Consider the following 19,440-nt stretch of genomic DNA (forward strand, 5'->3'; position numbering starts at 1 on the left):
ACCTAGAACACCCAGCCTTGTATCGGAGGAAATGATCATAAAGATGATAATAAGCATAATACATTATAATGATAAAGTTAATAACAATTATTATCATCATCATCATCATCATCATCATCATCATCATCATCATCATCATCATCATCATCATCATTATTATCATCATCATCATCAGCATCTTATAAATATTAATATGATAATAATAATAATAATAATAATAATAATAATAATAATAATAATAATAATAATAATGATAATAATAATAATGATAATAATAATAATAATAATAATAATAATAATAATAATAATAATAATAATAATAATAATAATAATAATAATAATAATGATGATAATAATAATCGTAATACTGTTATTTCTACTACTACTGCAATCACTATTAATTATTATTATCATCCTCGTCATTATAATTATTATAATCATTATTATTATTATTATTATTATTATTATTATTATTATTATTATTAATATATATTATTATTATTATTATTATTATTATTATTATTATTATTAAAGTTATCAATTTGTATTATTATCATTATTATTATTATATATTATTATTATTATTATCATCATCATCATCATATTATTATTATTATTATTATTATTATTATTTTATTATTATTATTATTATTATTATTAATACTGTATTATTATTATTATTATTATTATTATTATTATTATTATTAGTAGTAGTAGTAGTAGTAGTAGTAGTAGTAGTAGTAGTAGTAGTAGTAGTAGTAGTAGTAGTAGTAGTAGTAGTATCAGGCTACTGTTATTATTAGTTTGTTTTTTTTTATTATTATTAATCCTATAATTACCTCTCGTCTGCTTTTGATACTATTGATCACAATCTTCTTCTCAAACGTCTTGAAATTACTTATGGTGTGTCTGGTGCAGCGCTTGATTGGTTTAGGTCATATTTGTTTAATCGTAAACAGATTATTACGGTGGATGAATATAGATCTGAGGAAATAATTCTTGATTGTGGGGTTCCCCAGGGTTCAGTACTTGGACCCGTTCTTTTTGTTCTGTACGTTGGCCCTCTGTCTAAAATCATCAGAAGTTTCAGTCTGTCTTACCATCAATACGCTGATGATACGCAATTGTACTGCGTTTCCAATACGAGAAATTTACAAGAAGTATCAGCCAATAGTAAAAATTGTATCCAAAGTGTTAAGAAATGGATGAATGAGAACGGACTGAAACTGAATGATGATAAGACGGAGGTGCTGTATGTAGGGAACAGGAAGTGAAAAAGTGAAACAGATTTGAAGTTGGGGGATGCCTCCACTCAAATTGTTGACAAAGTGAAAAACCTTGGCATATTCTTAGACTCTGGACTATCGATGGAGCATCAGGTTAATAATTTGGTTAGATCTCTCTTTTTCCAACTAAAAAAGATTGCTTCCATTCATAGCCCTACTATAATACTCTTTTAGTACGCCATGCTTCCATTAGACGGTTCATATCTGAGGATGTGACCAAGCACCTGGTTGTGTCCCTCGTACTATCGAAATTGGATTATTGTAATGCTCTGTTGTTTGGCGTTTCGCAATACAATCTGAGACGTCTTCAGATTGTCCAAAACAGCGCTGCCAGACGTGAAGCGTAAATGCGACTCTGCCGGACCTCTACTTCATGACCTGCATTGGCTGCCTGTTGAGAAAAGGATTAAATTCAAAGCTTGTGTTTTAGTGTATCGTTGTCTTGAAGGTACTGCCCCTTCCTACCTTTCGGAACTAATTGAAAGATATTCAAAACCACGCCCCTTACGTTCGGCCAGTGATTCCACAAAACTAGTTGTCCCTCGAATTCGGAAAAATGCTGGAATGAGATCCTTTTCTCATTTCGGACCCTCTATTTGGAACGCCTTACCGCAGAGTATTCGTGAAAAAGAATCTTTGTCTATTTTTAAACGTTCGCTTAAAACATCTGTTTCGATTTTAGTAGATGGTATGAGAAACATGATAGGTTTGGTTTGTGTTTTGTGTGTGTGTGTGTGTGTGTGTGTGTGTGTGTGTTTGTGCGTTCTTGTGTGTGTAAATGATTATGTTTCAGCCAAAGTAATTTGTAATTTAAGCGCTCAGAGTCTGGTGTCTTGGAGTTATAGCGCTATATAAGTTTTCAGGATTAATTATTATTATTATTTTTATTATTATTATTATTATTATTTTTATCATTATTATTATTATTATTATTATTATTATTATTATATTATTATTATTATTATTTATTATTATATTATTATTATATATTATTATTATTATTATTATTATTATTATTATTATTATTATTATTATTATTATTTATTATTATTATTATTATTATTATACATCTCATCATCATCATCTCATCATCATCATCATCATCATCATCACTCTTTATCATATTTATAACATCATCATCATATCACATCATTATATTATATCATTTTTTATTTATATCATCATCATTATATTATATATTATTATATTATTATATTATTTTATTATTTTTATTATATTATTCATTATTATTATATTATATTATTATTATTATTATTATATTATTATTATTATTATTATTATTATTATTATTATTTATCATATTAACATCATCGTCATCATCATCATCATCGTCGTCGTCGTCGTCATCAATGATATCAGTTTCATCATCGTGTTTTTGTTGTTCTTTAGATTTGTTTTATGAGACAGACATGTAATGAAAGCGTTACTGTGTTTAGCCATTTTATAAAATTGTCCTTATTTCTGTCCAGTCAATTAAAGCAGGTTTTGATAGAGTTGGGGTTTTCTTTCACCGGAAGTTTTATCTCAAGTCTTAAAATAATCACCATAATATACCTTTAACCACTTCTAACAACGTCCTTGACATATGATTAAAAGTCACATGATAATCTGTACGTCTTTCCGGTGTATCTTCGTTGAGAGCAGACAAGAAGGAACTGAGATTTTTATAACGATCCCTCAGTAGATCCGAAAAAAAACAAGATGTTGTCTTTCTTTCAAAGAATACTCGATTGGTTCAGAAGCCTATTCTGGAAGGAAGAAATGGAGCTAACTTTAGTTGGTCTCCAGTACTCGGGGAAAACGACATTTGTCAATGTTATCGCTGTAAGTTTACTGTCATTTGTCTATTAAAAAAAGTTTCTCTGCCTTACACTCTACCCACAGACACAACAAAGAACGGGACTAATTGAATTCAATAAAGTAGACGTGTCAATAAAATTATATTATCTTGTTGTTGTCAAAACGATTCCGTTTATTGTTTTGTTGTGTGGGGAAGGAAATGTAAGAAGGCATATAAAAGTGCATTAACTGTCTATTTTCGTATTTTTACTCGCAACTGCTCATGTGACCAACAACCGTACTCTGCTGACACTAGAGAATCAGAACAAAATCACTGAAATCACCACACTCTCAAACGTGCAAAATTCCATACGAATTTTTTTACCATATTTTAAAGTGAAATACTTAATCTTTTTCAATCGAATTTAAGTTTAAAGTTCAGAGGCATTTCATTCAATTCTACATTCTTCATTCTGTGCATAACAATAACATAACAACGGCAACGCGTCAGCTCAACCACTCAAGAGGCAGCTTCTTTAGATTCTATCTCTAACGTTTATGGACTTGCTAAATGGGACACATGATTATGCAATTTAAAGTGAATGAGAATTGGGGAAAAAAAAGATTCTTTATAGTTTCCGTCACTGTCCATCTCTCTCTCTCTCTCTCTCTCTCTCTCTCTCTCTCTCTCTCTCTCTCTCTCTCTCTCTCTCTCTCTCTCTCTCTCTCTCCCCTCCCTCCCTCTCAAAACGCAGCAAAAAACCTTTTGAACAAAGCTTATCTTTTGAAAATATGATTTATAAAAAAATATTGTTTTAGAGGTTGAAATATCTTGATTTGATTCAGTTTTTTCTGTCTGCCATCTCTAAGATGTTGTCCCTCAGAGGAATAAGAAGGGAAATAAGCAACATTTACATAAGGAACTGTGTTTTCGGTCCACCAGTGGCTTGGGACACTTTTGGTGTAGGCAATATCGGCTTGAGCCACAAGGAAGATGACTCTGTTAAAGGTTTCATGGCGCTTATATACTTATTATATAACATTGATGATATTTTAGGGCTAGTAGAAAGGAAGAAATGGAATACCAGTCAAAAAAGTCTAGTTTTGCAAGACATGATAGACAATGAACAATAGACCAGTCCTACAAGACAAAGGACAACGAATGATTTTGGAAGAAAAAGATGTTGGAAGAAGACAAAGTCAAGATTGCCAAGGGAGGGGTAGGGGGAGGCCTGACACTTCGAAGCACAGCCATACTCGAGGCCAGTGATCAATGTGATAAGTGGCCAAGTAGAACCTTACTTGGGCAAACAATACTAAAACTCTGATCTCCTTGGAAAACTCATCGCTTTTGATAATCAAAAAAATTCTAAGGATAGGAAAAATTAAAGATAGATATAAATGTTAATTTTAAATTAATTGTAGAAACATTATTCTCTGTGTGGCCAATCTCGTCAATAATTGATAAATCAGTTTTGACAATGAGATCTATTTCAATCCCCCAGTTTCGAACAACTCTCAATAAAGACTTTCCGAGAGTAAATAAAACGTTTTAAATGATATTATTAAGCCATTGAATTGCCATAAATTTTATGCCTGTCCATTTCTGATGATGCCTATAGTAGGCTCAGTATCGATTAAGGTAAGTATAGACGATATTTGGTCCTTTTTTATATTTTTATTTCCGGTGGACTGAATACACAGCTGTGTTTTCAGTCCACTGGTGGACTGAAAACACAGTTCCCTTCCATAAATGGTTTTGCCCTACAAAATACTCTTAACTCAAGTGGCGCGGCCTTGCATTCCAGAAGTTACACTGGACAGTGCCTAGTTGCTACAGCTGATCAGTTGAAACAATGGCAGCTCGCCTAGCAGTTTTTCAATATTTACACCCATCCCAGAAAATATACTTTTTTGAGCTAATACTAATAGCAATAATTTATGGTACAACCTTTACATTTTCTTATAGGGAAATAAGATAATTATTGAGAGAGAGCAAACTTAGTAAGAATTTATTAAACCTGTAACAGTCATCTTTCTATTTCGAATAGTTGAGTGGTGGAATGAGAGGGAGCAAGGCTTTGCACCTTATTGCTGCACACATTAGCCTAGTTTTCGTCTTACACACGCATATACACACAAAGAGCCCACGTACAGATGCACACATGTAGTAAAGGAATTTTCTACAAACACACACACGTTGGTAACATTATTTCTTTGTGTCCTTTGTTTGAGATGTAACAGATGACCAGAGCATGCAAAACAGTGTGGTAGGGGCATGGGGGGGGGGGGGGGGGGCTCTTTGTTGGCTTCGTTTATGACTTGAAAGGCCACTAACTTGCCTTCAACAAGTTGAAGGACATAGCTAAACTATTGACCTATCAGAATCAATTAAGTTTTTACTGCATTTCTAAATATAGAAAGGTTAACAACTCCATTCATAAACGGGGTTGATCTTGTCCTCAATAATGGACTGGCGCGCTCGATGTCAAAGCCAACTCGTCCTCAATACTGGACCGTCGCCCCACTGACTCAGTTATGCTCGTCCTCAATATTTGACTTAATGTCTTAATAGATTTTGAAGTCGGGGTCCCTCAGTTCTGTACCATTTACAGTAGAATTACGGGTGGCCAAGTGGTGAAAGAACTGGGGGTGTTTTTGTTTTGTTTTTTTCATAACTAATAATAGAATGATTTATCTTGATACAGCAAAGAAGGACAAATTATGTTCCCATTGTCGAGCTCCAGAGACTGACAGTTGACTGTAAATAATGAAAATAATGAATTATTTATGATGAATACAAGTTTCCATATATATTTTAGTCATAAATTATTTTTTTTAATATTTTGTTTCACAGTCTGGTCAGTTCAATGAAGATATGATCCCTACAGTTGGTTTCAATATGAGAAAGATCACAAAGGGCAATGTTACCATCAAAGTAAGTTAAACTGTTCAGTTAATAAATAGGTTTTATCATTAGATATTCAGCAGGCGAGCCCTTTCTCTTTGTAATACCATAACTCTCTTTATCCAAGTAGGCTCGGGACCAACAAAATTATACAGTTTACTTAAATGACATCTAGATTACAGGGACCATAATTACAGTGTTGCAGATGTGTTGATTGATTTTTAGTTTTTGTTTTGTTTTGCTTTTTTCTTTATTTTGGTTCCACTTTTGTTGATATACCCCATTTGTGGTTCAATGTTGTTTAGATAAATTTGATTCATCTGAACAATTCTTTTCCATTGTTTAAAATGGTTCTTAATTGTTAAGCGTTAATTGCTTTTTATAAATATTCTTTATTGTCGTCTTATGACATAATAGTCATAAGAAAAATTTGAATATATGTGTGCCAGGAAAGGCAACCAATGGTTAAACAAGACATTTTTTTCAAAGACATTCAGCTATTTTACTTTCAATCATGGCGGGTGGTTGGATGGGAGCATCACCCTTGAATCATATACCTATGATGTTCGCATGGGTGTACGATCCGATAGTGATGTCGTTTCTTCTTCTCTTTACTAGCCTATCCTGCTTCTTTGGTTTGTGATTGTATTTTTGACAGGGGGTATTTTTTTTTTCTGTAAATCTTCTGCCTGTTTGTTCTTGGTTATTTCTAATTTAGCTTATGATATCTTTAGGTTATGATTTTGATTTACATTTGTACTATTTTTGTTAGATTGCTTGTTTTTTTGTTTCAGCGGTCTCTCATATAACCTCAATTGTGTTGGAAGAGACCTAAAGCAACAAACAAACAAACAAACTTTCAATCATGGTACCTCAGTTTTTAGGAACTACATCATTAGAAATGTACAAGTTTGCATGTTTTGAGAAGAAGAGATTGTGTTTAATATTTTATTTCTGTGCTCATATTCTTCTTCTCATGACAGTTATGGGACATTGGTGGCCAACCAAGGTTTAGAAGTATGTGGGAAAGATACTGCCGGGGTGTTCATGCAATAGTGTAAGTTGTCAATTATTACTTCATGCCAAATACATGTGTCAGTGCATGACATAATCAGTCGGAAGGTGAAAACATTTTTTTTGCGTATTATGAAACAATATGCTCACAGCAAAAAACGTATTCCATAAAATACAACCAGTTGTGTCAAACAACAACCTGAAGTTGAAGACCAGAATGAAAGTAGTAGAAACATATCTTATAAGTACCATTTTATACGGTTGTAAAACGTGGACGCTTGACAAAGAATGTACGAGGAGGTTAGAGGCATTTGAGATGTGGGTGTATAGAAGAATGTTGAGTTATCATGGACAGACAGGTATACGAATGAGGAAGTGTTGGAGAAGGTGAGAAAAGGAAGAATATTGTTCGATACCATCAGAAAGAGGCAGTTACGGTTTCTGGGACATGTGTGGAGAAGAGACGAAATAGAAAAGTTGGTAACATCTGGGATGATCGAAGGAAAGAGAGCTAGAGTAAGACAAACAATGACTTATTAAATAACCTAAGAATGGCCAAATGTGATTTTAAAAGCAACACAGATTTCATGCACACCGCAGAGGATCATGATTCGTGGAGACAGCTGACCGGCAACATCCTCAAGAGCACAAGCCACGATGGATGATGATGATGCTCACAGAGCATTTTAATCTTTATTTGAAGGAAATCGGGTGATTTTTCATGAAATGTTCAGGTGAATGGGAAAGATATCCAGGAACTTTGCTCAAATTTCATACTTTTTCAACTTGACTAACTGTAAAATTAAGCTTTGATATTTCCCGAAGATTTACAAAAAGGGTTAATTTAATCATTTATGGCAAGAACTCATTTTTGATAATAATTATCCTTCTAACTAAACTTGGCAATATCTCAAGTTCAAACCTTTTCACAATCCGACTGATTATGTCATTCACTGTAACAAATTGTCCCATTCTATCGTTAATTGTTGTATTGTCTATGGTTAAATTGTGATCGGTTACCTAATTTTCTCTCTTCCTCCCCCCCCCCCCCCCCCCCTTCTTACTCATTGTGATGTTACCCATCAATCCATTCCATTATTTCTTGAAAGGATTTTTAAGATGCCGTTGTAACAGAATTCTGAATATTATGCTGTGACCACTCCCCCTTTCTTACACATTACCCTGTCTTGTTTGTCTTACAACTCAATATATTATGAGACGGTATCCTCTGTATTCCTGGGTGGGATTACTGTGTCCTCTATCCCCTTATGGCTGTTTATCAGTTTGCTTTCTGTCTTTGTTTTAGAATGAGATTACTTGGTTTTGTCCTGGCCGTGGCCGGATTCTTTGACTGGGAGGGAAACAGTCACATGCATAGTTATTGTTTTTGGAGATGATATTTTTTTCCTTGTAAATCATCTCTCTGTAATGTATTATTATATTTGTTATTTTGAATGTATAATGTAAGCATTTGAGTGTATTCCTCTTAGTTGGATTATGTGCTTGTGTCTGGATGAGACTTATAGGTGACCTCAAACTAAGTACATTGATGGTATGCTCTTGGAATCTACCTCTGATCCCTATTTGTTCCCAATTCCCTTTTGTCTTACTTTTTCTTGGGTGCTTTAATTGTAATTCTAGAATTTGACTATCCCATTTTCTTCCTTTTTACTGGCGTTGATATGACCTAAATGTGTTGCCGTAAATCATTTAAAACCAAAAAAAAGTCATCCTCTGTATTCAAATGGTCATTCATTTTATTCACTTCTTTTACAGTTATATGGTAGATGCTGCTGATCAAGACAAATTAGAAGCTTCACGCAACGAACTCCACAACTTGTTAGACAAACCACAACTTCAGGGCATACCTGTCCTTGTATTAGGAAACAAGAGAGATCTCCCAGGTGCCCTCGATGAGAAAGAACTAATAGAAAGAATGTAAGTGAACAAGTCTGCCTATTTAGATTTATTTTCTGAATGAAAAAAAATAAGAAGAGACCTTTCTTTTTAGGTTTAGCAGATAAATTTTACTTAAATACCAAACCAGTTATAGATAAATACTAAATGATCTAGAAATGCCAATGGTCATTTATAGATCGAATCAATAAAAAGTCAAATTATATGTTCTAATGTAAGAAAATACACATGTAAACGTCCAGTTAGGTTTTCACCAACGCATACTTATTTGCAGGTCTGATAGCCCAAATCATTGTGGGCTTCTAATGTTGTACTGGAAATACTCTCAAACCAACATAAAATACTCTTCATTTGAAAAAATTTTTAACAAGCCCATATTTGCGCATGCAATTATCAGTCCTGCAAATACATGCTCATTGGTTTTGACTTTTACATTGGAACTCTGATACAACAAGGTCATTTGGGATCTGATTTCATAATTTTGGTGGTCTCATTAAATGCAAGTTTCTGTAACTATTTCCATGTTAAACCTGAGGTCCCCTGTACATCTTATTTTTGTATTTCTTTGGGATCCACCTTCGACCTGTTTTAATCAATAGCTTGTAAATTCGGTTTGTTCTAATCAGCTCTTAAAATCGGATATAATATAACAACTTGAAGAGTTTTGTTCTCATAATTATTGATATTGTATTTTTGGTTCATTTGCTTTTGTTTTAAACTTCAAAATAACACATTTCTTTTATTATACCTTGCCATTGGAGGTCTGGTTGGGTAATTCTTACCATTTTTCATTTGTTTTGAATAGGAATCTATCTGCCATTCAAGACCGTGAAATCTGTTGTTATTCCATATCATGTAAAGAAAAAGAAAACATTGGTAGGTATATATGTGGCTTATGCTTTATTTTGTATGTTTTACTTGAATTTTGAATTAAAAAGGTGAAAATTTGTTCATACATCTTTTTGCCCACATTGAATTGCTGGTATATAAGACAAACAAACATACAATAAAATTGTCTCTAAATTGGGAAGGGGAATGACAGTGGATTTGAAACGACAATATATCGTGATTTTATTCATTAACTATAAATTGAGTATTTGATATTTGAGTCTGTGTGTCAATATATGGTATTATGTCAGAATGTAGTTGTAAAGTTCTTTTTAAGTTTAAGTACCAATGCTCATTATACTAAATGAAGACATTAATTACAAGCAAATTTTTGTTAGTTAAGCTTAAATTTTAATCTTAACTCTCAGGTGTTCACCATGAAGAAGATCGAACAATTCTGTTCAATTTTCCAGTCATATGAACTCGAAAGAGTTAAGCATTTTTAAATTTATTGTTTTTTTGTCATTCAGTCAATAATAATAACAAATAGAATTTATATAAGGCCAATATCCACCTAAGGTGTTCAATGGCGCTTTTCAAGATATATGTAATATGAGAATTTTAAGAAAATTAAATAGTAAATTTTGCAATGTTAAGGGAAAGTTAATCAAAAATATTCTCTCTTCGGTCTAGACTCTAGACTTAAACACTTTCTATTTTATGCTTGGTTTTAGAATCTTGTCATTGTAGTACCTGCAAATTCTTCCTAATTGATCCATATGACACCATCCTTTTTTTGTTTTTTGGGCCCTTCGGCTTGTAAATTATTGCCAACTTAATATCGTTCAAATGCACACATCTTCTTTTTTTTTTATCCTCAGACATAACTTTACAGTGGTTGATTCAACACTCCAAGTCTGGTCGATAAATTTGATTGTCTGCAATGCTATGAGATTAAAAGGGCGTACTCAAAAAAATACACACAAAAAAAAAATTAAAAGAAAAAGTTAGATCAGAATGGAAGATTTTGTCAAATGACTGAGTGGTAAGCATGCACTGTCGCATACAGCAAACCAAGAAATGCAATAACAGGACTGCAAACACAGTGATTAGTTGCGGTACTTAGGCACATAAGGTGTGATTTTTATTCCCATCAGTAAAATGTCCTTTTGGCATGACCAGGAATATTTGTGTGTTTGTGTTAATTTTGGAATTTATAATTTTTTTTGTATTGATATAAAAGTAGCTGAGTATAGAGAGTTAAGATTTTGTGTGAGATAAGTCATGCCAATGGTGCATTAGACTGATGATTTGTCCCCTAAACGAACTGGAAATAAAATTTATATTGTCCTTTTATTCCTTCTTTCATATGATTCATTATCATTTAATATTATATTATTGTCTGAATTGTTCGATACATGTATTATATGAAGTATTATCTATTGTTGATGCTACGATGATACTTATATCTCCTATTCGAATAGGAAAGGTAATTTTTGCATATCTTCTTCCATTTTGAACATTTTAGAATTGTTGTGAGTATGAGTGGATTCTTTTTTTTTTTTTTCTTTTTTTTTTCTCTTGTCGTGAAAAATACCTTTGAATGAAATATATAGCCCTTATCTGATTGTTATATGTATGTCAAATTTAATTTATGATATGAGTTTTGAAAAAAGAAGTGTGTTGTGGTCTTCAATTTTTTTTTATTTAGGACACCACATTCCTTCGTCGTCATGGATGCTTTGTTTTTGTTTTGTTTTTAGAGTGGGGGGGCAGCAAAAGTATAAATTTTATATGTTTGAGATGTATGTGGTCCTAAATATATTTTTGTGGGTGCTATTCAGTGTATTTGCTTAAATATGTTGATTTGTACTATTTCATAATTGACCAATTTCGCTATTTATCACTTTATCCTACCAACCTGTGCAAATATTGAATGGTGAACTTACACTGAAGATCATATAAAGCAAAACACAATACAATATTGTTTGGCTTTTTGAAAAATATAAGAACATCGTCATTAGCCATAGATTTTCATAGAATTCAATTGTCATAGGATAATTGAAAGTTATATTTTCAAATGCTTAAAAAAATATAATGCATTGTTGTACAGTCTGGTTTTCAGAGAAAAATGTTAAATGAAGAAAAGATGATAAAATCATGGAAGATTTTTGTAAAATTCACTAATTTGTTTTCAGAAATAGAATTCTCATGGAGATGCACATTGTCATCTGATAACTTTGAATTCCCATACAAATTTTATGCAGAATTTTTTTATCGGTTTAGTTATAAACATGACTAATTTATAATATTAGTTTGAGACAAGGAGCCTTAAATGGAAAGTTAGTCCAATTCATCAAGTCATTCCACTGCAATGCAATTAGAAGTTTTTGTGTTTGTCCCTCCCAAAATAACAGTACTTTCATGTTCTCATACAAGTGCAATACAATCACTAATCCCTGTCGGTACTTTTTTTTTATCTTTCTCTCATTCCTCTCACTATTTTTCCTAAAATAACTGTCTTCTTTAACATGGTTGTATTTTATTTATGTGTGATAAATATTCCTTTTTATTGTATTTATAGCTGTCCTAATTTGTCTTCTTCCGAACAAATAAATGTAGATGGTTTTTGGTAAATAAATTTCACCAATTAGAAAGAAAAATAGTGTCTCCATTGATTAGGAAGTGGGGGGGGGGGGGGTATGCTGGATCACAGCTTGCATAAAATCCATATCTTCAAGGTTATGAACGCCTCGATGGAGTCCACCCGACAAAAGTAAAATGTATCAGCTCTTAAAACAGTATTTGGTTTACTTGTCAGGATGGGAAAGTTGGAAATCAGTTTTGATACTATCTAGAAAGGTGGAGAAGCCCTTCTGTTAAAGCTTGAATAGTCGTATGACTACCAGATACTGCTACCAATTCGAGAAAAAAAATGTTTGTTTCATTTTATTTCAACAATATTTTTTTAAGTGTACATAATACATAACTTATGGGAGATGTTATAAAATTATTCTACACAATATACTATTAAATTGTTCTGTATAACATTATTCCTACCATATTATAATAATTGAATAACATGTTTATATGTATGTATGGTTGCATGCTTTTTGTAATACCCCTACCCACTATGATAGATTTAAATTACATTTGTAATATCTTAAGGTATTTTCGTGACAATCCATTACGAGATAGCACCACAAACTTTTTATTCCCAACTTGTTGGATTTTTTTACACATCCCTCTTCCCTCATCTTTCTTATTAGGGTTATAATATAAAATTTAGATTGAGGCTTTTTTACTGATGAGGTTGACATTTTATCTCAAATTACGTGCTTTTTTTTTAACCTTGAGGCCATTGTTCCACTCTTTTATTATTATTTTATTTTTTTTTCCTCTTAATTACTTTTGATCCTCATTTGAACATCCCTGGTGATTCTGTACTTCATATTTCGGAATTCCATTGCTTTTTCTTTTTTTTTTTTAATTCTTTAATTGTGATTGTATTGTTGTCTTTGCTATTACGTGTTTTGGTCCTAATTTATAAGATCAAGGGAAGCATTTCCCTGTGGATTTCATTTTCCATGACAGGGTAAATGCTAATTTTCTTCCTATTACATTGTGATATTGGTCTTCTTTGTTTTGCTTTAACTTACCTATCTTTTTTTTTTCTATTTGGTCCTATTCGAGTTTCTTGAAATGATGATGGTATTATTTATTCACTCTTGATGACAAGATACACATACTTTGTAAAGGAATGATTGGAATTTGGTCAGAAAAGAAGGAAAAAAATGCAACAGACAAGTAGTAGTATGTGAGGTGGTCCAACAATTGACATGAGACAATTACATATTTTTGTTTGTTTTTTTAATCATCCCCATCTCTCTCATAGGTGTCCTTTCTCTCTCCATCGATTATACTGTGCATATGTCACCACAGGCACATGTGCCATATCCCTAGCCAAAACATTAATGTGACAGTGACATGTCGGATGTGTTTTATTTTCAAAGACTTTTCAAACAGTCTATATTGGATGTTAAGACTCATTTCTACAAAAGACTGTATGTGACCTCTTATTACAAGTAAACATACGGTCTTTTTCCTTAAGACGGCAGAAGGACCAGTCATTTTTATTCAATTTGCATTTGGTCTTCTGAAAGTTGGGGATATGGTAGTCGTGAAAAAATTTCAATGAAAATGTGTCTGAATTATTTCAGGAGGAGGGGGGGGGGGGGGGGGAATCCATGTCATGCATGTTTTATTTATTCAGGGTTTTTTTCTTAACAAACATGTATTTTGGGATTGTGGCAAAATTGAATATCAAAAAGTTCGCCTTGATATGGAAAAATTTTGAATTTGACTTGGGTAGCGTAAAAGATTGATATACACAAAGTTAAAACTACAAAGGAAATAGTTGAGACCAATGTATGCATGATTATTTTCATTTGTTCCTCTTTATGTTGATTTATTAACTAAAAGTTTCAAGGAAATGCAAAATTTTCATTCTGAATGATCCATGTTGTGTCCAGTCGAAATTCAAAGTGCATCAGGCATTATGTTTTGAATATTAGTTTCCGAATGGTTTTAGAATTAGAACAGTTTTTTTTTCCCCATGCCCAGCAGATTAAGAGTCCCTTGAGGACCTTCTCTAGTGAGATGGGATATGAATGCAATTTCCTCCAACTTGCCATAAATAAGTCGTCGTCTCTGCTGCAACTTTTATTCCTTGTTCTGGAATGAGATAATAGGTTAATATCTTTGGCCCTGGTTGAGGTCATTTAGCAGAAGGACAGTAGTCAGGCATAAGCTCAAGTAGGAGATTTATTTTTCCCCCTTGAGTCATCCTTCTGTTTTAGAATTGGTATTACATTAGTTAATAATATAAGGATAAACGCAAAAATAGAAATTATTCATCTTTAAGAGGAAGTTACCAAGGAAAGACTGGAATAATCTATGCACCAGCTGAAGTGGAGTGCTGCAAATTGAACTAGGTAGTTAAGACTTTCTCAAGGCATACATTGCCACAGGGAATCGAACTCGGTACCTTCTGGATATGAAGCAGACACCATATTACTGTGCTGCGCTATCCCAATATAATATAAGCATTTTGTATACACTTTGTAAAGTATTCCAAGCAGAAACTCTGCATCTGTGTGTGAATTTGTCTCAGGCTTTTGGTTCTGCTGATAATTTCCACTTGGATCTACATCTTCTCTCTATTTGAGGTTTTCTCTTTGGCATTTGTGAGTAAAGTCATACTTGAATTTGACTACTCCATCGCCTTTCCTTCTCTGGCCATGATAAAGAGATATAAGTTGCAAACAAAAAATCAAAACAAGCGATCCTTTTCAAATGAGAATCCCTTTCTTTTGACAGGCTCTCTGGTTTGATTCTTTACTTTGTAAAGATTTATAACTTAACTATAATCACAGGCGAAAATTTCCTCGTAGGAAGGATTACCTCTGCAATTTAATTCAGAACAAGTGACTTGTTATTTGTACTTCTGGATACGCTCAAGCTCGTATTTATTCAACCAAACCTGCTGAAAGTGAAACGATCCTTTTCGATCCCCAATCCTCATCCGTGTTATATGTGCAGGAAAATGGATTCTTCATAGATAGAGCCGCCCACTCAAGAGCGTTGTAGTTGTAGATCGAGCCAGTTCTTCACCATGAAATAATTCATGATTATCCATCAGAATAGTATATTAGAAGAGTGCACACAGTATATGTTAACAGCAGCTTTATTTAATTATTCTACACAAGATACAATTTGTTTTTGTTAGTTTTTTAACTTTTTTTTTTTAAGATAATTTGAACTGGTTTTTTTTGTTGTTTTTTTAATTTGCTTGCTTTTTTTCCTCTGTCAATATTAAAATTAGGCTAGGCTTGTGGTTCTTTTTAAAATTATTTTTTTAGTATTTGCTATAATTTCGTTGAAATTTATTGCAGTCATAATTATTTTTCAATATATCTATATATAAATATACGATTTTTAACATTATGGTATAGTGTAGCGCTCGGTTTCTTTGTTGTTTTGTTTTTTTTTTTAACATTCTCCAAAGATGAGTGATTGCAGTAACATGTTGTATAGTTTCTTTGTTTTTGATGATAATAAATAATTGTTCTTTTGTAATGTTTTGTTTGTCGTCTTCATTATGGCATAATAGCTATGGCCTTCTGGGTAGGGTTCCTCACCTCCCTTAGTGGACAGGGAGGCACTTACTGTGTTTTCCATCCCCTATATCTGTTTTCCAACATGGTTTCTGTCTTTGTCTTGGAATGGGATTGCTTGGTTTTGTCCTAGCCAGGAGAGAAACAGTCAAATGTATAGTTAACAGTTTTGGGATATCATATTTTTCATCTTGTAAATCATCTCTTTGTTATTGTTTTGCAATGTATTTGTTTCACACACACACACACACACACATATATATATATATATATATATATATATATATATATATATATATATATATATATATATATATATATATATATATATATATATATACATATATATATATATATATATCTGGGTGGGGTTCCTGACCTCCCATAGTGGGCAGGGAGGTACTTACTGCGTCTTTTATCCCCCTATATCTGTTTTCCAACATGCTTTCTGTCTGTCTTGGAATGAGATTACTTGGTTTTGTCCTGGTCCTGGCTGAGAGGGAAACAGTCAAATGTATAGTTAGTATCGGGAGATGATATTTTTTTCCTTGTACATCTCAGTTATGCATTGTATTATGTTTTCTTTATATTATAATGATTTGTAAAACATTTGAGTGTATTCCTCTTAGTGGGGACCTGTGCTTGTGTCTGGATGAGGCTCTTAGTGATCTCAAACTAAGTACTTTGACAGTGTGCTCTTGGAATCTACACCGGTTTCCTATTTGAACCAATTCCCCTTTGTCTTACCTTTTCTTGGGTACTTTAATTGTAATTCTAGCTTTTTACTATCCCATTTTATTCCTTTTTACTGGCGCTGATATGATCTAAATGTGTTGCAAGTGCCATACAACCCTTAAAAACAATAAATAATTATGGCTTACTACTACTAGTAATAGTTAGCTAATGCGCCTTTGTTGAAGAATTTTCGACCAAAAAATTACATCAAAGGACACGTCATTGGTCGCAAAAGAAAACAAATCATGTGTTGTATTCAACAGTTCAACCAGTGGGATCACGTGTTTCCTTGAGCTCTACTAACATAACTCACTAGACGCTGCACTAACATTGAAAATGACGTCAAACTGTATCTAAGTCCAAGAGGGTTCTAGTGTCAGGGTATATTATGTTAACGATGGCTTTCGTCTGATCCCTTTGGGTGGGGATCCTGACCTCCCATAGTGGGCAGGGAGGTACACACTGTCTTCTATCCCGTTATATCTGTTTTCCAACATGCTTTCTGTCTTTGTCTTGGAATGAGATTACTTGGTTTTGTCCTGGCACTGGCGGGATCCTAGCTGGGAGGGAAACAGTCAAATGCATAGTTATTGTTTTGGGAGATGATATTTTTTTCCTTGTAAATCATCTCTCTGTTATGTATTATTATTTTTATTTTGAATGTATAATGTAAGCATTTGAGTGTGTTCCTCTTTGTTGGATTTTGTGCTTGTGTCTGGATGAGACTTGCAGGTGATTTCAAACTAAGTACATTGGTGGTATGCTCTTGGAATCTACATCTGATCCCTATTTGTTCTCAGTTCCCCTTTGTCTTACTTTTTCTTGGGCGCTTTAATTGTAATTCTAGAACTTTTTACTATCCCATTTTCTTCCTTTTTACTGGCGCTGATATGACCTTTATGTGTTGCAAGCGCCGTAAAACCCTTAAAAACAAAACAAACGTCTGATCCCTTAGTTGTCCCTTGGATATTTTCAAAATTTAAAAAAAAAATTGTTTTGTCATTTGATGGCAGCAGCAGCACAGTCATCACATTCTTTGTAGATTCAGCACTGCTCTCTCCTTCACTCACTCAATTCTCTCCGGACCTGCTGGCACTTGAGGCGATGCAAGGGATCTCCACCTGGTCCTGTCAGCAGCTATTCTTGGGGCCATCTCGAGGGACAGACCTCTCTGCTTTAGGTCCTTCTCTATCGTATGTCTCAAAGTCTCCCTGTGGCGGCCTCGCTTCCTCTTTTCTTGGGGTGTCCATCGTAGAGCCTTCCTTATCAGTGTTTCATCGGTCTGCGACAGACATGCCCCAACCATTGCCATCTTCTTTTAATGAGACTCTCCAGAGACTCCACTTCAGCTCTCGCTCTCAGGTCCTCATTTGAGATTCTGTTTGACCAGAATGTCTTGAAGATTCGTCGCAAACATTTGTTTTGGAATACTTCAAGTTTCTGGATGATACTCTCTGTGACCTTCCAACATTCTGATCCATAGAGCAAAACGCTCAAGACATTACTTTTTAAAATCTTTATTTTAGTGCTGGAATATAATCCCGTTGCTCTCCAAACGTATTTGAGGGAAAAGAATGTATGGTTTGCCTTACTGATTCTAGAGGAGATTGATTTTTTCGGGGTGGATTTTCTGTTGTATTTTTCTTTCTGTTTTGTCTGACACTGTTTTTATACACTTTTTTTCAGATCTTTAGCTTACATCAGTGTCTGCCCCCTTATTTGTCTGGGTGGGGTTCCTGACCTCTCATAGTGGGCAGGGAGGCACTTACATTGTCTTCTATCTCCTTATACCTGTTTTCCGTCATGCTTTCTGTCTTTGTCTTGGAATGAGATTACTTGGTTTTGTCCTGGCTGGGAGGGAAACAGTCAAATGCATTAATTATGTTGTTTTGGGAGATGATATTTTTTCCCCTGTTGTGTATTAGTTTATTTGTTATTTTGAATGTATCATGTAAGCATTTGAGTGTATTCCTATTTGTTGAATCGTGTGCTTGTGTCCGGATGAGACTTATAGGTGATCTCAAACTAAGTACATTGATGGTATGCTTTTGGAATCTATACTTACGTACTTAATCCTCTTCGGGCCTCGAGGCACATAGGGCATCCACCAGACATCTCCATTTTTTGCGATCGGCTGCTTTTGCGGTGGCTGTATTCCAGGACAGGCCTGCTTCCTTTAATTCTTTCTCCGTGTTCCTTCGCCAGGTTTCTTTGGGTCTTCCCATCTGCTGTCCAGTACAAGGCTGTCTTGGGAAGTGACCATTTTTCCATTCTGGCCACATGACCCAGCCAACGCCATCTTCTTCTTTTTATTTGGCTTTCAATGCTAGTGCAGTCAGCTTTCTTTAATAGATCCACTGTTTTTATTTTTGGAGGCCAAAATAAATTTAAAATTCTTTTTAAACACTGTTCTGAAAGGCTTCTAGTTTCTGTATTAAGGAGGATGTCATTTTCCAGCTATCACTTCCATAAAGCAGTACACTTAAAACATTGCTCTTGTATATTTACAGCTTTGTCTTTCTCATTATTTGCTTTGATTTCCAAAAGTTTTTCAGCATGCCGAAAGCCTGGTTTGCCTTTTGAATTCTGTGCTTGATATCGTGTTCTGCATTTCCGTCGTCTGTTATTTTGGATCCGAGGTAGGAGAACTCTGTTACCTCTTCAATTATATGTTCATCTATCCTAATTTCACTGTCATGTATCGGATTCACCGTAATGTACACAGTCTTATCGAAATTTATTTTCAGTCCAATTTTCGAGGCGTTCTTGTGTAATA

General features: G+C 33.7%; 1 protein-coding gene across 1 annotated transcript; it reads left to right on the top strand.

Annotated features, from left to right (window-relative positions):
* Window positions 1-2,905: 2,905 nt before the first annotated feature.
* Window positions 2,906-15,891, top strand: LOC144975101 (ADP-ribosylation factor-like protein 8A). The gene is made up of 6 exons (XM_078918828.1): window positions 2,906-3,131; window positions 5,944-6,024; window positions 6,978-7,051; window positions 8,785-8,946; window positions 9,731-9,801; window positions 10,635-15,891. The coding sequence occupies exons 1-6, from the start codon at window positions 3,009-3,011 to the stop codon at window positions 10,679-10,681; spliced, it is 558 nt and encodes a 185-aa protein (XP_078774954.1). The 5' UTR covers window positions 2,906-3,008; the 3' UTR covers window positions 10,682-15,891.
* Window positions 15,892-19,440: the final 3,549 nt, after the last annotated feature.

Source organism: Berghia stephanieae, chromosome 6 (genome assembly GCF_034508935.2).
Source record: "Berghia stephanieae isolate SIO BIC M18660-M18661 chromosome 6, UCSD_Bste_1.3, whole genome shotgun sequence".
Lineage (NCBI taxonomy): Eukaryota > Metazoa > Mollusca > Gastropoda > Nudibranchia > Aeolidiidae > Berghia > Berghia stephanieae.

Excerpts from the sequence above, each read along its gene's own strand:
- LOC144975101 (XM_078918828.1), top strand. The coding sequence starts at position 3,009 with ATGTTGTCTTTCTTTCAAAGAATACTCGATTGGTTCAGAAGCCTATTC. Across the intron at positions 3,132-5,943 it reads CATTTGTCAATGTTATCGCT|TCTGGTCAGTTCAATGAAGA; the intron begins GTAAGTTTACTG and ends TTTGTTTCACAG. Across the intron at positions 7,052-8,784 it reads CGGGGTGTTCATGCAATAGT|TTATATGGTAGATGCTGCTG; the intron begins GTAAGTTGTCAA and ends CTTCTTTTACAG.